We start from the raw sequence: 19,881 nt of genomic DNA, 5'->3' as shown, positions 1-19,881 counted from the left end.
TTCAGTTGGTGGAGGTAGAAAAGCTCGATGGCTGCATCACGTATTGCTTCTTCGAGAAGACTGTGTTGTAAATACAAATGTATCTTTTACGTGGCGTTTGTTATTTTGTGTGTTCAATTCTTTTTATACAACATAAACATCAAGGAAGCGGACAACCCATCAGACGACAGGGAGGTAAGTGGTTGAATTATTTTATCATATATTTACAGGTCCAGCACAATCTCTTGATTTAGCTATATAGCTTGAAAAAGCTATATAGCTTTATAAAGCTATTCAAAATAGCTTAATAAAGCTATTTATATGCAGTTTTTAAAGAAAATATTTATTGTAAGAAATGGACGAAAAATCGCAATCAACTTGCTACTCATATTTGTGCCATTGACCATTATAAACTTGACCCAAATTAAAGAAAGATTTAACTCTGCAGCTTTTAAACACTTTTAAGCAAAAACTATATTTCCATTGTTTGGGTAACTGTTCACCACTTTGTGTGCAATGAGGCGTGGATAAGTATGATTTCTTCTCATTGTGATAAATTATTACCAATCAATTATCTTGTTCACCATAACTGACCTCCTTTATATTTCATTCTAGAAGTAACTGTGTGGTCATGAATCAGTTGCCCCAAAACTTTTAGTGCAAAGTCTCTTAAGGAGACGCAAACTTATGAGTAATCTTTACATGCATTGTTTACAGAACAGTTCAAAGTTGAAAATTATCCTTGCACTAAAGTGCGATTTTTTATACATACTGAAAAAATTACACATTTAAGAAAAATATATGACAAAATAGCTAAATGAAGCTACTCTGAATAGCTTAATAAAGTTATTTAGCTTATTTAAGCTATATAGCTAAATCTGGAGATTGTACTGGACCTGTTAGTAATACTAAGTTTTTAAGTTTTAGAAAAAGAATCAGGATTAAGTTTATATGATTTTTCCCAACTGTCGACTCCATATAAATAAAACGACACTCCTTAACCTCTGCAATTGTGCTGTTGGGTTGTATTTGACAGTGCGCAAAGTGTTTGCAGTATTTAAAAATGCTCCCTGGCCTTGTATTCTCTTTTGAGAAGTGGACAGGCATAGCCTGCTATGCCTGTCCACTTCTCAAAAGAGAATACCTGGCCTTGTAGTAGCTGCAGAACTGTAGCTCTCTGGGAAAAAAAAATACATGTATTGACAGACCGGAGAGCTACAGGGCCACCCATTGAAAAAATTGTGTATTTATTGCGCAGAAAAACGTGTGCTAGTTTTCAACTGATTTACCTTATTTATACGCAAATTCTGTGAACTATTAGTACCATTAAATTCTTCATGCAATTTACTACTGATATCGTCTGTTCACTTGCCTCGGATAGTCTTTTAAACACTATCACGAGTCCTGTAAATTCATGTGGTGCACTTTGTTTACATGTAAAAATGGCAACTCTCGATCTCGATGTAAATTCAACATACTTGATTTTCCAAGGTCGGTAGCGTGTTTCGATGAAAGTCTGAGGCAAATAAAGAGGCGATATCAGTAGTAAATTGCATGAAGAATTTAATGGTACTAATTGTTTTCCCAGAATTTGCGTATAAATAAGGTAAATCAGTCCAAAACTAGCGCATGTTTTTCTGCACAATAGATATACAATTTTTTCAATGGGTGGCCCTGTAGCTCTCCGGTCTGTAAATATTTTTTTCCCTGGAGAGCTACAGTTCTGCAGCTAGCCTTGTAGCAGAGTGATTAAATCTTAGACTCATATGTTGAAGTACGTATGAACACCAGGCTTTAAAGGGACATTGCTCAAATGAGTCATAATTAAAAAAAAAAGTTTTATGAATGAAGAAACGAACTTTGGTGACCACTGTATTTACTTTTATACTCTGTCCCATGCCTTGATTCACATTTTGCTTAAAAAATTGATTGTAAAAATCCCCTATTAATAGGCTGGTAGCTTTATGCAAAGATCTGTACATATGAAATTTCAATGATTTTAAGAGCTGTGTGAAAAAAAATATCCATGAAAAATGTACTAATTCATTTGAAAAATTATACTGTGTGTGGTAAAAAAGGTGGATGAGGATGAAAAATATTGATTAGATATGCTCAAGTAAATTGTTAACAAATTTCATATTGTTTTATCAAACACACAAGAATGATTGATACAAATGAATTATCCAAGTGCTACTGCAGTGAAAACATTCTTCACTTTTAGTGTGTATGCATAATTCTGACCAGGATTACTTTAATAAATCTCCTGTCATGATTGTTGATTTTTTGACTTTATCAATTTAAATACATTATATCAACTTTTGAATACTTGGTTTTTAGTTGAAAGTGAATGAATTCATTGTTGTTGAAGCTAACAAAACGCAGGCGAATACAATGTCAGTATACATTCACACAACAAAGAAAAATGAACTATTCATGCTGCTACATGTGTATATATAACCTGTCATAAACAAAAACTTTTTTTTCAAGAGGGTTCATATCTAATTCCTTAATTAAATACATTCACAAGACAACTCCTTAATATATTAAGTTAAATAATTAGATTAACTTTAAGGAGAATAGGGTAACTTTAATATGAAATATTTCTCCTGCTTAATATTGCACCCCACACAACAAGTTGGGAGGGGTATAATGTTATTTTTGACCTGTCAGTCAGTCAGTCCAGTTTTATTGTTTAATTTATATTTAATGCGTACCCTGCAATTCATTATGTGTAGCATTGTCAAGTAATAGGGGAGCTTGGATTATGCGAGCTTGCTCAGTTTTTCTTCAATTTAATACAAAACATGAATGATAACATACATTTAACATGCTGTTCCCTTTTCAGACTGCAATTATATGTAGTAAGGCTTGATCTAGATGAGATAAATAGATCATGGAGTGTTTGAAATCTTTGTTTCATATCCCTTTTCAGTTTTGCACTGATATAAAACACTTGCTACCAAAGATGTAACAATTTTTTTTGTAACAATTAAACAATTACTAACAACTAAGACGTTGTTATATATGATCAACTGTATCAAATTTTCATTTTTAAAGCCCTGTTAACAGAGCAGTAGGAAGAATGTGTTGGTTGTTAGATGGAAACTGAATGGGGGTACCGTATATACTCGCTTATAAGTCGGTATTTTGGGAGTAGAAATTTGAATATGAAGTAGGGGTCCGACTTATAGGCATGACATACAATCAGATAATTTTTTCCACTGAGTAAAACTTCGTTTTTGGGTGCCATTTTGCTTCCAACTTTTGACTTGCGATCCCTATATTTCGGCACGTCTTTTAACCCCAAGGAACCCCAAGGAACCCCAAGGAAACCCCAAGGAACCCCAAGGAAACCCCAAGGAACCCCAAGGATACCCCAATAACAGAAATGAATAACTATTGATACCCAAGGGGGTCTCATTAGAGTGCAAGGGTCACCCCTTACCCTTGGTACCCCAATTATACCCCAAGGAACCCCAAAGATAACCTAATAATACAGATTTATAACTCCTGATACACCATAGGAATCCCAAGGAACCTCAAGGATACCCTAATGATACAAATTTTAAACTCGTGGTACCCCTGGGGACTCACTGGTATTCCAGACACACCTCTAAGAACCACAGGGAACCCCTGGGATATCCCAAGGAACTCCAAGAATACCCTAATAATACAGAATCATAACTCTTGATACTCCATAGAACCCCAAGGATACTCTAATAATACAAATTTAAAACTCTTATTAACCCTGAGGACTCATTGGTATTCCAGATACACCTCTAGGATTCCCAGGGAACCCCATGGATATCCCAAGGAACTACCCTAATAATACAGAATCATAACTCTTAATACTCCATAGAACCCCAAGGATACCCTAATACATTGTAATACAAATGTAAAACTTTTGATAACCCTGGGGACTCATTGGTATTCCAGATACACCTCTAGGAATCCCAGGGAACCCCAGGGATATCCCAAGGAACTCCAAGAATACCCTAATAATACAGAATCATAAATCTTGATACTCCATAGAACCCCAAGGATACCGTAATACGCTGCAATACAAATCTAAAACTCTGGATAACCCTGGGGACTCATTGGTATTCCAGATACACCTCTAAGAATCCCAGGGAACCCCAGGGATATCCCAAGGAACTCCAAGAATACCCTAAAAATACAGATTCATAACTCTTGATACACCACAGAACCCCAAGGATACCTCAAGGAACTTAAAGGATAACTTAATAATACAAATTTAAATTCTTGATACCCGTAGGGACTCATTGGTATCTCAGACAAAACCCACGGATACCCCAAGGAACTTTAGGGATATTCTTATACATGTATTGGTTATATAAATTTTATAACTCTTGATATCCTTTGGAACTCCAAGGATACACTATATCTCTTGATACTTTTTGGGTCTCTTTGATATCCTAGACAAATCACAAGGTATCCCAGGAAACCCCATGGGTACCCCAAGAAACCTAAAGGATACCCTAATAGTACTCTAATAGTAATAATACAGATACCCCATTGTTATCCCTGACACACCCTATGGATACCTCAAGGAACTCCAAGGATACCCAGTAATATAGCTTTTGATACCCAAATGAACCCCAAGGATACCCTAATAACACAATTTTATATATCTGGATACACCCTCGGGGCTTTTTGATATCCCAGACACCATTAGGTATCCCACGGAACCCCATGGATACCCCAAGGAACTTAAAGGATACCCTTATAATACAGATTCATAAAACTTGATACCCCATAGAACCCAATGGAACCCCAAGGATATAGCCTAATAATTCAAATTAAAAATTCTTGATACCACTTGGGACTCATTGGTATCCCAGACACGCCTCTAAAAACCTCTATAAACCCTAGGGAACCCCACAGAAATCCCAAGGAACTCCAAAAGATATCCTAATCATACAGATTTATAACTCTTGATACACCATACAACCCCAAGGATACCCTAATATGTAATACTTTAAAACACATTTGGTCTAGCCGAAAAATTTTTGTCTATAAATTTGTTTCGGACTTGTGATATTGCATCACATTCTAAAATATAATGAAATTCATCGGCTATACGTTTTTTGTAACAGAGAGGACAAAATCAGTCACCCATAAAAATTTCAGAATTATAGCAAAGTGGGAAGACACCCAAAATTCACAAGGGTTGTCTACCAATAAACAAGGAGATGTAGGTGTAGGTAAATATATTGCAACAGTGATGGTGAAGCCATTGTGTTTACATGTAAAGGGTTATGTTGGCCCTTTAATCCCTGTCCAAGAGCTACCACCAATATACAACGGGTGTCTACCTGCAATTAACAGGTATTTTGGTGCCTCTCAGGTGAACATTCTGCGCGCATAATGGGTCAATCCATTGTGTTGTACCCACGAAGGGGAGATAGCCCCACTCCACACTTCCATGATCACTTCTTGTCTTTTCTCAAAAGTACTCCAATAAGGGTAACACCCCCTATGTCAATAGTAAAACAAGTTTGGGTCTTTGTAACTGAACAATATCTTTCCCCACTTCATTTGAAAATTTCACCGAAGAAACATTGTCATATTAAGTGTTCATATGAATGGTTCACCGGAAGAATTGCAGACTTCCTTGTGGTGACATGAAATTTAGTGCCCTATTTTCATGAATTTGATATAATTTGTTACTGATTCAATATTGGCTGATCATCAGTTGGTAAGAGACAACAAATTCTGCCGATTAACGGTACTCGATTATGATTTTCAACCGATTTCACAACATTAATTGTTAAATTCATCCAAAGTGAACAGATATTTTAAGTCAGGAGAAACATTATTTTTATCATACCAGTATGTATTGGGGTATCACAAGTGTTCCTTGGGTTGCCCAGATGTTTTTATGATATTCCATTGAGTAATTGGGTATTAATTAGTAATATGTTTTACAGTACAACCATTGGGGTGGTTATTAAATTTTATCAATTGGGTACCTTGCAATTGGGGTTCCTACAGGTATCCTTGGGGTACCAATAGTTGACCTTTGGACTCCAATGAGTATCCTGGGGTATCAATAGTTATCAATTTTTATAATTGGGGTATCCTTGGGGTATCAGGAGTGACCCGTTGATTTTTAATGAGACCGGCCTTGGTCATCAAATTTACTTTCCAACATTGAGGTATCTATGGGGTTCTCAAGGGTATCCTTTGGGTTTTCATTGGTATACTGGGATTCATTTGGGTTCTTTGGGGTACTTATCACTTTAGATACATATGTATAACAGTAATATATTTACAAATTAATGTATCTGATGATATTTTTTTTTTATTTAATTGTTTTAATGAAAAACCAACAAAATGACAATAATCCCACCCTTTGCAGTAAATGGAAATACCGGTAGCCAAGCAATGCTCTTCTGTTGGTAAAACTTTGAATATCTTTCTAATAAGAGTCTTAACAGATGCAGTTAGTTGTTTCAAATTTTCCTCACTTTCTGCTATGGTTCAATGGAACTCCATATCAGAAAATTGATCCCATAGGACTTTATATATGATTTTCTTTGACAGGCTTGTTAAATTTAATAAACTCCCAAAACATTACCATAATTACCATACTATGTAAAAATATGTAAGAAAGAAAATTATTATTACAAACAATTTTAAAATTGCAGAAACACTACAATCATATCACGACAGTAATTTTAAATCTAATTTAAATTAAATTCCCTATAGGGTCACTTCATCAACTTGCATGACTAATAAATTTAAACAACTTCTAAAAATAGTTCACTTCTTTATTCTAATAATGATATTATTTATTTCCTTTTAAATTAGCCCCAAAGCCACTGCCCATTTTACAGATTATCAATTTTCCACACACACATGCTCCATCTAAACCATGGCTCAGATAATGGCCCCCTTAGGACAAATGAATTCAGCCAGCTCCTAAGAATTTTTCATTGACAAACAAAAAATCTGCATTGTCAGTTGATAGAATACTTATAAAAGATAAATTTAGTTAACGCATAAAGACAAAAAACCTCCATTTGAATGTATTTATATAAATATATTTTAGGGTGTTTTAATGCTATAAATTAATTAATAAAATCTGTAAGGATTACCTCCCTTACTTTTCAACATCAGTGAACAAAAAATAGAATGAGGAAAATGAAAACTGTCATAAAATCATTAAATCTTGTCTGATCCTAAAAAAAATTACAGGTGCACATCTTCAGATGGTGATCAACATATGTACAAATTTTCAGACTGTTCCATGCAGTAGTAAAAAATTCTATAGGGGGGACAAAGTTGCATCTACAGAGAGACGGATAGACGGACGGATAGGGTGAAACCAATATACCCCCCTAAACTTCATTTGTGGGGGTATAGGGGTATAATGAGACTCCTGGGGTATCACTAGTTATTGATTTCTATTATTGGGGTTACTTGGGGTTCTAACGAGTATACTTGGGGTTCCTTGGGGTATCCTTGGGGTACTACGAGGTGACCCTTGGATTCAAATGAGACCCCTTGGGTATAAATAGTTATTAATTTCTATCACTGGGGTACCTTGGGGTGAGCCTTTGATTTGAATGAGACCCCTGGGGTATCACTGGTTAATAACTTTATCATTTGGGTTCCATGGGGTTCTTACGGGTTTCCTTGGGGTTCCTTGGGGTACCCTTGGGGTACTAAGAGGTGACCCTTGAAGTCCAATAAGACCCCTTGGGTATTAAAATTTATTAATTTTTGTCATTGGGGTTCCTTGGGGTATCCTTGAGGTTCCTTGGGGTTCCTTGGGGTTTCCTTGGGGTTTCCTTGGGGTTCCTTGGGGTTCCTTGGGGTTAAAAGACGCACCCTGTCAAAAAATTTTAATTTTTTTATTTTACTAAAAAGATAAAACACTTAATAAATACATAGAAGTTTCAACTGTATTTCTTAAAATATGAACAAGGTTTATTTGATAGTATTTTATATTTAAACGGGCAATTATTTACGCCTGAGGGAATAATAGCTGTAGGTTTAACTGTACTTAAATCAGCACAAGCCAACATTGAGTTTAGGAGGCTAATTACCAACCCTAATCAGTCAGTAGGGGATAAATCACTGTCATTTTATTTTCAGTAGCATTTAAAATAGTTTTTGAGCTATAATCAAGTTGTAATGAGTGTTTAAAAAATGTAATGGCGTCCAAAATCGTAACTAAGTTACAAACTTTAAGAAAGATAACTCTGTTCACAGAAAACTATTAAAAAACATGGCGTCTAAAAGCGATCTAGTGGGATTACAGAACAGCGATTTCTGTTTAATACTTAAAAATTAAACACAAGAATAATTGCTGGTTTGTTTAAAAAAAATAAAGATCATTTTATAATTATTCATAATTAATTACACCTGAGGTGATAATAGCTATATTGGTGGCTGTAGGTGGCATGTCACCTAAAACAACACAAGCTAACACACCACTTTTAAAAGGGGCTATACCATCTTAAGGTGTGTTCCTGTTTTGCACACATTTGATAATTGGGTATTGAACAATAGGTGTGATTTGTGTTGTGATAGCAATTATAGTCTCCTCTCGGTCAAAGATTTTACCTGGATTTTTACCTGTGTTTTATCAACGCCTTAACGATAGAACAAGAAGAATAAAGATATTTTGTTCTGTTTTATAAATATTTTTTGTAGGCGTATGTATTCCTACGCCAGAGTTCAATATAGTCTCGTTCAACTCGACGCTCGGCTGTCTCCGTAAATCCTTGTCGGAGATTTACGGTGTCAGCCGTGCGTTTGGTTGAACGAGACTAGAGTTCAATATTGCTTGGATCCATACATTTTTCGAGAAATATTTCTATTACTGATACATAGTTTGATTTAATTAATTTTATCTTTAAATATTATTTAACATGATTCAAATGGGGGTTTCTCGACATTCTTGTCGAAAAAGTCCAAAAAATTCATATTATAAAAATGTGCGTAATTCAAATTAGAAACTACATGTACTTGTCAAGCAAAGTAACATATCATTGATTTTAAAATAAATAAACATCGACAAAATCAACTCCCGTCAGTTCTTCAGTACTTAGATTTAATATTGATGCGATATACCTCAATCTGAAAATGGTTGAAAATGCATGAATTAAGTCTTCATTTGATAGGTTTTGTGAAGTAATCTTAACAGTTTTTGAAGCATATAAAATTGCCGATTTATCATTATACAGTTTGTCTATTTCTTCGATTATTCAAGCCACAACATAAATGAAAAATATTTAGCAGCGTTCTCACTAGACGCATTTCCTCCATTTATGTCAGCAAAAGCAATAATTAAATATTAACCTATGATATTTTCTCTTAAAACTTTTAACATGTGCTTCCTATAGGCAGTAATTTAAGCAAAGGCGCTACATATTTGCAATATTCATGTTTTAAAAAATACATGATTGTAATAAAATTGTTCATGACCAAATTGATGTTTAAAATCAAATTCATTAATATGGATGTCAATCATTATGTAAATGTGATTTTATGCAAGTAATATTGTAACATAAAATAAATGTAAATATCAGTTGCGAGTATAGATATGTTTTATTTATTTTATTGTCAATTGCCCTCGCAGGAATTGTAATATAGGCTATAGCAATTAAGCAATTATCTCACCTGGTCAAATTCCCGTTTCGCACACATTTTTTCGATACCTTATTTACAAATGTGTGCAAAACGGGAACAAACCCATCTTAATCAGTCAACAGGGGATCAAAATCACTATCATTTTATTTTCAATAGTATTTTAAATATTTTTAAAGCTTACACCAAGTTTCATTAGTGTATCATTAAAAAAAAATGGCGTCCAAAATCGAAAGTTATTCATCCAGGATAGATGTCTTAACTGAACACAACACTTTTAAAATGCATTGCATCTAGAAATGATAACAGTGGGGTCAAACACCAATATTTTTTTATCTAGAATATAGTCATGCTTGATAAAATGTGCTTATTTGATTGACAATCTGTAGACTGATTATCCAGAAAAAATTACCCGACTTATAAGAGGGTCAATGGCAAAATCTTGTAAATAAACTTGAAAAATTGAAACCGACTTATAGGCGAACAATACTTATAGGCGAGTATATATGGTAAAGTAATTGATCAAAAAATACCGGTAATTGAAATATTTCCTCTATTAGACATCTTTGAATTAAAATATGTAAGTGAGACCTATTGTAACAAGAGATATGTTGTTGCTTTAACTAAGGTCCTCTCGCATACAAATCTGGCACTCAAACAATCTAACCCATAAGCTGAAGCAAGAGCTAGAAGGAAAGCTATATATCTTTACCATACTTACACTATTGTCACTAATGACAATTGTATGGAACTTGTTTAACAGTCACATAAGGAGGTGAGAGATACTAGAGTCCTGATTGAGGAGGACTCTGAGGAGAAGAAACAAGAAGATGAGGACGGTAATGCCAACGAAGGGGAGGACCTTTCTGAAGAGGTCCTGGCCAGTGAAGAAAAACTGTCCAATGAGGGCTTTGGAATCAAATCAGAGCTCCTTGCGGGTTATGCTCCTCCCTGTAAGATTGAGAGTGCTCAGGCAATGTCAGCCATTGAGAGAGCTACAACCAGGGAGTGTAAGCAGGAGATAGCAGACGTAGCCTGCGGGATTCAGGAGGGAGGGGTCTACCCAGGCTCCCTCCCCAACACTTGTCATCTCAAAGGTGAGTTACTTGTAGGTGGGTCCAGAGACATGTATGTACAAGGATAGTCTGCAATGAATTTTTGACTTCTTTAGTTAGACCACAATGTATTTGTAGCAAACAAAAGAAACGATCTTATGTTTTCTTGTTACACATGAAGAATTTTGCAAAATGTTTAATGATAATAAGTTCAATGAAAAAACAGAACAAACCTGTCCTGATCTAGATTAGCAACAGGAGTATTTTTTGCATCAGAAGTAATTGTGGCAACTGAATTTAGTAATTGTCGCAACTGGATTATTAATATTTGTTGCAAGAGAAGTTGCTTCGGTTATTTAAACTGATTCATATATGACTGGAATTGGAATATGTATTGAACTGAATAATGCTAAGAGGCATTGCATGATTATGGGGTATTGTTTCTCAGAAAATTTTTCAAATTAAATAGATTTGAACAGTACATGTACATGTATCTATGATTAATTTCATGTACATAGCATGTATCTTAAACATGTTTAACAGGAAATACAATTTTCAATTTTAAAAACATGGTCATCATATGAAAACTGAACTAATTTCTCCTAATGTTTTAAACTGTTGGTGGTGATTCTGTCAAAAAGTGACTCAACTTAAAATTTGGTTGGCAGCAAAACTTTAACATACAAGCATCATATTTCCTAGTTTGGTACAGATAGCAGTAAATTGAATTACTGTGGTTGATGTGACCTTTGTGTTTGACAGGAAACCACTCTAAAGGTCATTACTACGGCTGTTACCTTGACGATGCCGAGGACCGGGATATGACCCACCAGAAGACCCTCCCCACAGAAAACTGGTCCCAGACGTGTATCGACTACTGCTTACAGATAGGTGAGTGTACATTTAGTACACTGTACATGTACTATACCGATGAGTATAGACTACTGCTTACAGAAAGGCAAGTGTTCTATTAGTACACTGTACATGTACTACACAGCTGTGTATAGACTACTGCTTACAGATAGATGTTTACACTGTACATGTACTATACAGCTGTGTATTGACTACTGCTTACATAGGTGAGTGTACTTATTGTTCACTGTACATATACTATACAGCTGTGTATAGACTACTGCCTACAGACAGGTGAGTGTACTTTAAGTACACTGTACATGTACTATACAGCAGTGTACACTCTAAAAAAAGTATTACTATACATTTTTAAAATAAGAATTTGAATTAAGAAAAACTATAAACATTAAGTAATACAATTAGTCAGAATAGCAAGTAAAAGGCAATCTCGTTTAGTAATTGGAATCGGAATTAGTAAATACCACTAATACAATTACTTATGATTTATTTTACTCATCAGTTCTGCAATTACTTAAATGTATATACAGATTGGTTATTTATTTACTCAATTTAATACTTATTTTAAGTAATCAAAACCAGTTTGTTATAAGTAATTTAATTACTTGTAGTAGACTATTTACTTTTTTGCAATTACTAAAATGTATATAAATAAGTTTTTTATTTACTCAATATAATTCTCATTTCAAGTAATCAAATTCATTTATTTTCATTAGTTTATCTAATATGGTTTGTTATAGGTAATTTAATTACTTGTAGTAGACAAATTTATTACTCACTATTTCCTTTTTTAGCTCACCTGAGCTGAAAGCTCAAGTGAGCTATTCTGATCACATTTTGTCTGTCGTCCGTCTGTCCGTCTGTCCGTCCGTCTGTCCGTCTGTCCGTCTGTCCGTAAACTTTTCACATTTTCAACATCTTCTCAAGAACTACTTGGCCAATTTCAACCAAACTTGGCACAAATCATCCTTAGGCAAAGGGGATTCAAAGTTGTGAAAATTAAGGGCCACACCCGTTTTCAAGGGGAGATAATTAGAAATTAATGAAAAATTTTGAGAAATTTTCAAAAATCTTCTTCTCAAGAACCAGAAAGCCAGGAAAGCTGAAACTTGTGTGGAAGCATCCTCAGGTAGTGTAGATTCAAAGTTGTGAAATTCATGACCCCCGGGGGTAGGGTGGGGCCACAATGGGGGGTCGAAGTTTTACATAGGAATATATAGAGTAAATCTTTAAAAATCTTCTTCTCAGAAACTAAACAGCCAGGAAAGCTGAAACTTGTGTGGAAGCATCCTCAGGTAGTGTAGATTCAAAGTTGTGAAATTCATGACCCCCGGGGGTAGGGTGGGGCCACAAGGGGGGGTCGAAGTTTTACATAGGAATATATAGAGTAAATCTTTAAAAATCTTATTCTCAGAAACTAATCAGCCAGGAAAGCTGAAACTTGTGTGGAAGCATCCTCAGGTAGTGTAGATTCAAAGTTGTGAAAATCATAACCCCTGGGGTTAGGTTGGGGCCACAATGGGGGGTCGAAGTTTTACATAGGAATATATAGAGTAAATCTTTTAAAAATCTTCTTCTCAGAAACTAATCAGCCAGGAAAGCTGAAACTTGTGTGGAAGCATCCTCAGGTAGTGTAGATTCAAAGTTGTGAAATTCATGACCCCCGGGGGTAGGGTGGGGCCACAAGGGGGGGTCGAAGTTTTACATAGGAATATATAGAATAAATCTTTAAAAATCTTCTTCTCAGAAACTAATCAGCCAGGAAAGCTGAAACTTGTGTGGAAGCATCCTCAGGTAGTGTAGATTCAAAGTTGTGAAAATCATAACCCCTGGGGTTAGGTTGGGGCCACAATGGGGGATCGAAGTTTTACATAGGAATATATAGAGTAAATCTTTAAAAATCTTTTTCTCAGAAACTAAACAGCCAGGAAAGCTGAAACTTGTGTGGAAGCATCCTCAGGTAGTGTAGATTCAAAGTTGTGAAAATCATGACCCCCAGGGGTAGGGTGGGGCCACAATGGGGGGTCGAAGTTTTACATAGGAATATATAGAATAAATTTTTAAAAATCTTCTTCTCAGAAACTAATCAGCCAGGAAAGCTGAAACTTGTGTGGAAACATCTCAGGAAGTGTAGATTCAAAGTTGTGAAAATCATAACCCCTGGGGTTAGGTTGGGGCCACAATGGGGGGTCAAAGTTTTACATAGGAATATATAGAGTAAATCTTTAAAAATCTTCTTCTCAGAAACTAATCAGCCAGGAAAGCTGAAACTTGTGGGAAGTATCCTCAGGTAGTGTAGATTCAAAGTTGTGAAAATCATGACCCCTGGGGGTAGGGTGAGGCCACATGGGGGGGGGGGGTGTTAAAGTTTTACATAGGAATATATAGAGTAAATCTTTAAAAATCTTCTTCTCAGAAACTAATCAGCCAGGAAAGCTGAAACTTGTGGGAAGTATCCTCAGGTAGTGTAGATTCAAAGTTGTGAAAATCATGACCCCTGGGGGTAGGGTGAGGCCACATGGGGGGGGGGGGGGTGTTAAAGTTTTACATAGGAATAAAGAGTAAATCTTTAAAAATCTTCTTCTCAGAAACTAATCAGCAAGATGATTCTTTTTAATTGTTAAGACTTTGGCTCCAGGACAATTCTTCGGCCTCACAAGAAGGTTCAGAGTTTGATGTAGCTAAATATCCCATATATAAACAATTGTAAAGGATCTTTTTGAGAACTGCAATACTCAACATGTGATATGACTATATAATTGAAGCAGGCAGCTTTTTTTTCATTAGAATCTTTTTGTATTACTGTTTTGGGTTATTGCCCTTGATTTATTGATTCTTGATTATTTTAATTAATGCATCCACTGTTAACCAATTAATGTGATGATTATTTTTATACAATAATAAATATTCAATGTATATAAGTTGTTCTGCATAAGTAGTTTTGGGTTAGGCTGGATTAGTTTGTTTATTTTTGATTTCCAATTTTTAGATACTATGAATTATTTTAGGCTGGCACATATATAGGGACAGTGTCTATTGCATTGCAACGAGTGACTGTTTGGGGTTAAGCTTGAACAGGTACGGAGAGATTGAGGGTGTTGACATCCCTTCTCTTTCTAGTCTACGTGTTTTTCTAACCAACGATACTGAATGTGCGGTCATTTCTGCCCTGTATCGCATTGATACAAGTGTGCGGTCATACCTGCTTGTATTGGTGGTGGTTGCGGCGGAGCACTTGTGTATGGTCATCCCTGCTGGTGTTCTGGCCTTTCTAGTGCAAGTGTGCGGCACTCCCTGCGTTAGGTTGAGCTGTTGGCGCAAGTGTGAGGTCATCCCTGCTTGCGTTATCTCTGCTTGCATTAACGTTGGTACCTGTTGAGTTGCGTAGGTGTGCGGTCATCCCTGCCTGGATAACGTTGAGTCCCTATATATGTGCAGGAGCGGTGATTAAAGTCTGCTCTTGTAAATATTTTCAGCAATCAGGGCTATCCGAGTTCCAAGGGGGAAAAATGGATTTTATTTATACAGGATCTACATGTATTAATGTACATTGTCCAGATTGTATTATGACTCCATTAAGCTGACTTTATCATACCTATTGTTCCTCAGGTGAGCAATGTGGCCCATGGGCCTCTTGTTTGCAATTACTAAAATGTATATAAATACTTGTTATTTATTTACTCAATATAATTCTCATTTCAAGTAATCAAATTCATTTATTTTAAAATATTCTCTAATTAAGTAATAGCAATACTTATTTTATCTAAATAATTTACTTATTTCATACCAATATGGTTTACCCATTTGTTTTTTACTTGTTGTAGACATATTATTCTCCAATTATTATATCACATTGTTTTTAAAAATTGAACGTCTAAAATTCTGTTTCCTTGCACTCTCTGATAACTGTGAACAAAGAAAATTTTAGGGAAAAAAAACACCAGACAACTGTGTAAATCAATAAATCTGTAATACCATAACACATATATAAATAAATTGGCTAACAAAATGTTATGTGTACAAGGTTGCTAATTTGACTAGCTTGGATTTACAACAAATGTCCACTTGAGAGAAAACAGTAATTACTTCAAGAAATCATAAAAATTGCAATTAATTTTCCAGATAAGAAAGTTCTTTAAAAAAGCTACAGTATATAGAAATTATGTTGGTAATAATTGCAATTTAAAGCTTTACTGAAAAAAAAATAATGGATAGAAAAATCGTATTTCACATTTTTATATACACTTGAAAGGAAATTCTCTCGTTTCCTTCACAACAACCAAAATTTTAGTTGTAAAACATACCTCAACATTGCATTTTTAAACATTTTGCAGGATATGCATGGCAAAATACGCAATGACTCACAACTATATGTACATTGTAAACAATCAAACATGCACGGAAATATAAGTAACCATATAAAACAATAAAAATAAGGAAAAAATAGATATACCTAGGAAGAAATTAAATTGATTCCAGATAATTTTATATTTAACAACTTAAAGCAGAAAATAGGGCCCATTAATAAGAAAATGACGTTAATTTGTACAAAATTTTAATGCAAGGTCAAATTTGCAGAGAGTTTGCTGCAAATTTGCGACAAACAGTTACCGCAAGCTTACAGATAAACATAGCAACTTTAAGATATTACATATAATTATTTAATAATGAGTTACTCATACATGTACTATGCTTTTTAATCAATTTACAAATAACTTCTACTGGTGATTAACAAAGATGTTTAACTTAAACAGTTGCAGCAAAATTTGAGATAAAGGACACAAGTAAAAATTATTAACTTTGAATTTTGCACATTTTATAAATTTCAAAAATAAACACAAAATTGATGAACAAACCATAATGAAATTTGACTAATAGTACTCAACCAATCGGTGATGATTTGTTGCTGCAGATTGATAAACTTGAATGCAGTTTGATCACAACATGCATGCACAGATGGACTTGGACAAAAGTTCACAATGAGCGAAGTTCAAACCATATAGTTCTCAATTAAGCCTTGCAAGGTCACTGGTCATATTACAATTAATCACGGCAATCTTTAAGGCATTCTTGATGTCTTTTTTATGACAGTCTCCTGTATGTGCTCTCCGATTTAATTTCACACATAAACAATATCACACAAATAGCCGAATATCACAATAATATCCACAATGGAATGGTCAGACTTCAGCACTGTTCTTTATATGCTTTTCTACATAGTCTTACACAAATTCTGTTTTCACTCTTTTTTGTTTGCATCATTTGATCATAAAATCAGTTAGTTGTTCATGCAAGGTTTTCTTTAGGTCTGTGTAACCCGGTCACCAGGACAGACACCTATTGGGAAGATAAATGGATTTCATATAAGCACTTTTTTTTTTTAAATTTAAAGCAGTTTCTAAGAAAAACAAGTTAGCCTATCATATATCGTACTTACTCCATCTATTAATCTATATCAATATAGCTACAAATTTGCAATACTAACTCTGACTATGTGAGTAGAACATGAACTCTTTTATTTAAGTAATAAAAATGTAAGTCATATAAAATGTACTTACACACTATGTAATGATAATTATCTTAATTTGGCGTTGTTTAAATAAATTTTGAATTCAAATTATTTTTTCATGCATCACAACGATGTCAATAACGAGCTTTTTGCTTGATTCGACACCCGGCATAGTCCAATCCACACTTTGCAAAAGTTGTTCCCCTTTGCGGGGTCAACCCAAAGGTCAAAAGGAAAAAAACAACTTTTCCCTTCTTTATGCAACCACATATTTGGGCGTCCTGTGAAGAAATCTCTTAGGATTTAATTTATTCCTTTGATGTGTAGTTTGCCCCAACTTGGGGCAATCAAAATTCACAAAGGAAACCGATTTCTAATGTCAAATGACGAAGTTACAATCCTCTAAACTACAAAGGCTACTGTGAGAAATATATGGGTTTTTCCCCAAAGATGGCGGCCAAGGGAGATAACTTTTGTAAAGTGTGGATTGGTCTATTGTCATAGGGACGGCCTTAAACTGTTAAACTCATTATAAAAGATCACCGTCTTTCGTTTTATATTCCAAAAACTGTTCAAACTGCCATTCAACGAATATATTTTCATTACTTCACTTACTTTTTCAAAAACGTGCTCATGATCATGCATGAGATGATGCATGCAGTGGCCTTGGGTGTTGAGACTCGATTCATTCACTTATATTCGTCACCTGTTTAGCCGTGGATATTCCAGAAGTAAACACTCCATTGACAATCATTCTTTTACCTTGTGCACAGCCTTATTCCCTTATTTTCATTCATTTTACCATCTCGGTGATGGCAGACAACACGGCAGCATCGAATGTGAAAATTGGCGGCTAGCTATTGATCGACCAATCAGCGCGCGCGTAGCGTAACATTGAAACAAAAGTAAAAGTACAAACAATACTGAACAGCATACGAAAAATTCTTCAATCTTCATGATTCAACATCAAGCGGTTTAGACACTATTATACCTTTTTGAAAGCAAAGGAGATATATGCCATTTCTGAAAAGCTAGTCACTTTCAAATTTCCTATTGTATTGCCCAACCTGTCTGTGTGCAAACTAACTCTCTCTCTCTCTCTCTCTCTCTCTCTCTCTCTCAATATACTTATATAGGAAGTCTTTTTTTGCTTTAAGTATATGATAGTTCTTTATCATAACAAATATCAGTAAAGGAATAACTTAGTAAATCATGTTAAGTATATGATAGTTCCTTCTCATAACAAGTATCAGTAAAGGAATTACTTAGTAAATCATGTTTTGTTTTTAGTAAATGATTGTCCCTTTTTTCATAACAATAATCAGTAAAAAGGAATTACTTAGTAAAACATTTCTACACATTAAGTAAATGTAAGTAAAATATTTTTATTTAGTAATTGACATGAAGTTCAGTAATTGTTTTAAATTTGTAAGTAAATGTTAAGTAATTACCTATTACTTATTAATATGATTTTAAGTAAAAAATGATTACTTAGTAAAACTTTTTTTAGAGTGTATAGACTACTGCTTACAGACAGGTGAGTGTACTTTAAGTACACTGTACATGCACTATACAGCAGTGTATAGACTACTGCTTACAGACAGGTGAGTGTACTTCAAGTACACTGTACATGTACTATACAGCAGTGTATAGACTACTGCTTACAGACAGGTGAGTGTACTTCAAGTACACTGTACATGTACTATACAGCAGTGTATAGACTACTGCTTACAGACAGGTGAGTGTACATCCTTTAGGAATAAATGCTTTGATAGGTGATTCTATTAAAGTATTCAGAGATACAGGTGTTTGATTTGTGATTCTTGTACATGTTTTATACGTTAGACATTAGATGGGTCATTCTCAAAATATGCAGCCTTTTGTGTCAGTGTCAATTTAAAGGGGGAAAAATAATGTTCTGGGGAATATATACAGTACCATTGGATTTTAGAAACTTAAACCTATATTGATGAACAAATTAATGGACAATTTTACTGTTTAAAGTATAAAAAAAATATTATTTGTTATGAGATTTCAGTGAATTTATGTTGTCATTAAATTTTTCCAACGTCTTTACCCTACAATATCTTCAATAATATTGATGTTTTATTCCAAAAATCATCGTTAATTTTCAAAACAACATTCATATTTTAATTTCTGCTATGTTCCTTAACAAGTTCTCTTTTAAAAACAATGAATTTGATGAGATATATCCTTGTACAAAAAATTTTTGTCATTGGTGTTACAAGGCAAATTATATAAAAATATCTTAAAATACATCAAGTAAATAATATTGTACTACAGTTGGAATCCCCCACATCATAGTGACATCATTCCCTGCTACTAAAAAGATAAATGTATCAGTGATGACATCATTGTGATAGAAAATATGGCAGAAAATGTTAGTATACTCCGAAAAATACAATGTAAACTGTGTCAGTGGGATAACGTGCTATTTAAGGTTTTCTAATATGAAAGAACAAAAAAGTTTTTCACATAAATGATGAATGTTTATCACATTATAACATAGGCTATGTAGCTTTGTGTAGTATCTGTTCTCTTGGGTCATACTGCTACATTTACTATGGATACATCAGTGGTATAACGGTCAGTGGTGTAACCAAAAATTGTTGTTACACCACTGAAAAAACTGTTACACCACATGACATTATTTAATTATTTTACTTTTCCTTCCATTTCATTTATATTTTGAGCATTTTGAACAATTGTTATTTATCAATTTTACAAGTTAGACACTGTCACAATAAAGAAAGCTTGACTATTTAATTGCAATTGTGTTTTCTTAATCTGGAAAATGGGACCTGTTACACCATTGACATTATTTGA

General features: G+C 34.4%; 1 protein-coding gene across 1 annotated transcript in view; it reads left to right on the top strand.

Annotated features, from left to right (window-relative positions):
• Positions 1-19,881, top strand: part of LOC128167014 (xylosyltransferase oxt-like) — a 33,187-nt gene continuing 13,306 nt past the window's right edge. The window contains exons 1-3 of the mRNA XM_052832503.1: positions 1-174; positions 10,364-10,697; positions 11,418-11,546. Coding sequence (XP_052688463.1) covers positions 28-174; positions 10,364-10,697; positions 11,418-11,546 — 610 coding nt within the window. The 5' untranslated portion in view covers positions 1-27. The remainder of the gene's footprint in view (positions 175-10,363; positions 10,698-11,417; positions 11,547-19,881) is intronic.

The sequence above is a fragment of the Crassostrea angulata genome, chromosome 10 (assembly GCF_025612915.1).
Source record: "Crassostrea angulata isolate pt1a10 chromosome 10, ASM2561291v2, whole genome shotgun sequence".
NCBI classification, from domain to species: domain Eukaryota; kingdom Metazoa; phylum Mollusca; class Bivalvia; order Ostreida; family Ostreidae; genus Magallana; species Magallana angulata.
This window is presented reverse-complemented; position numbering and strand designations above follow the sequence as displayed.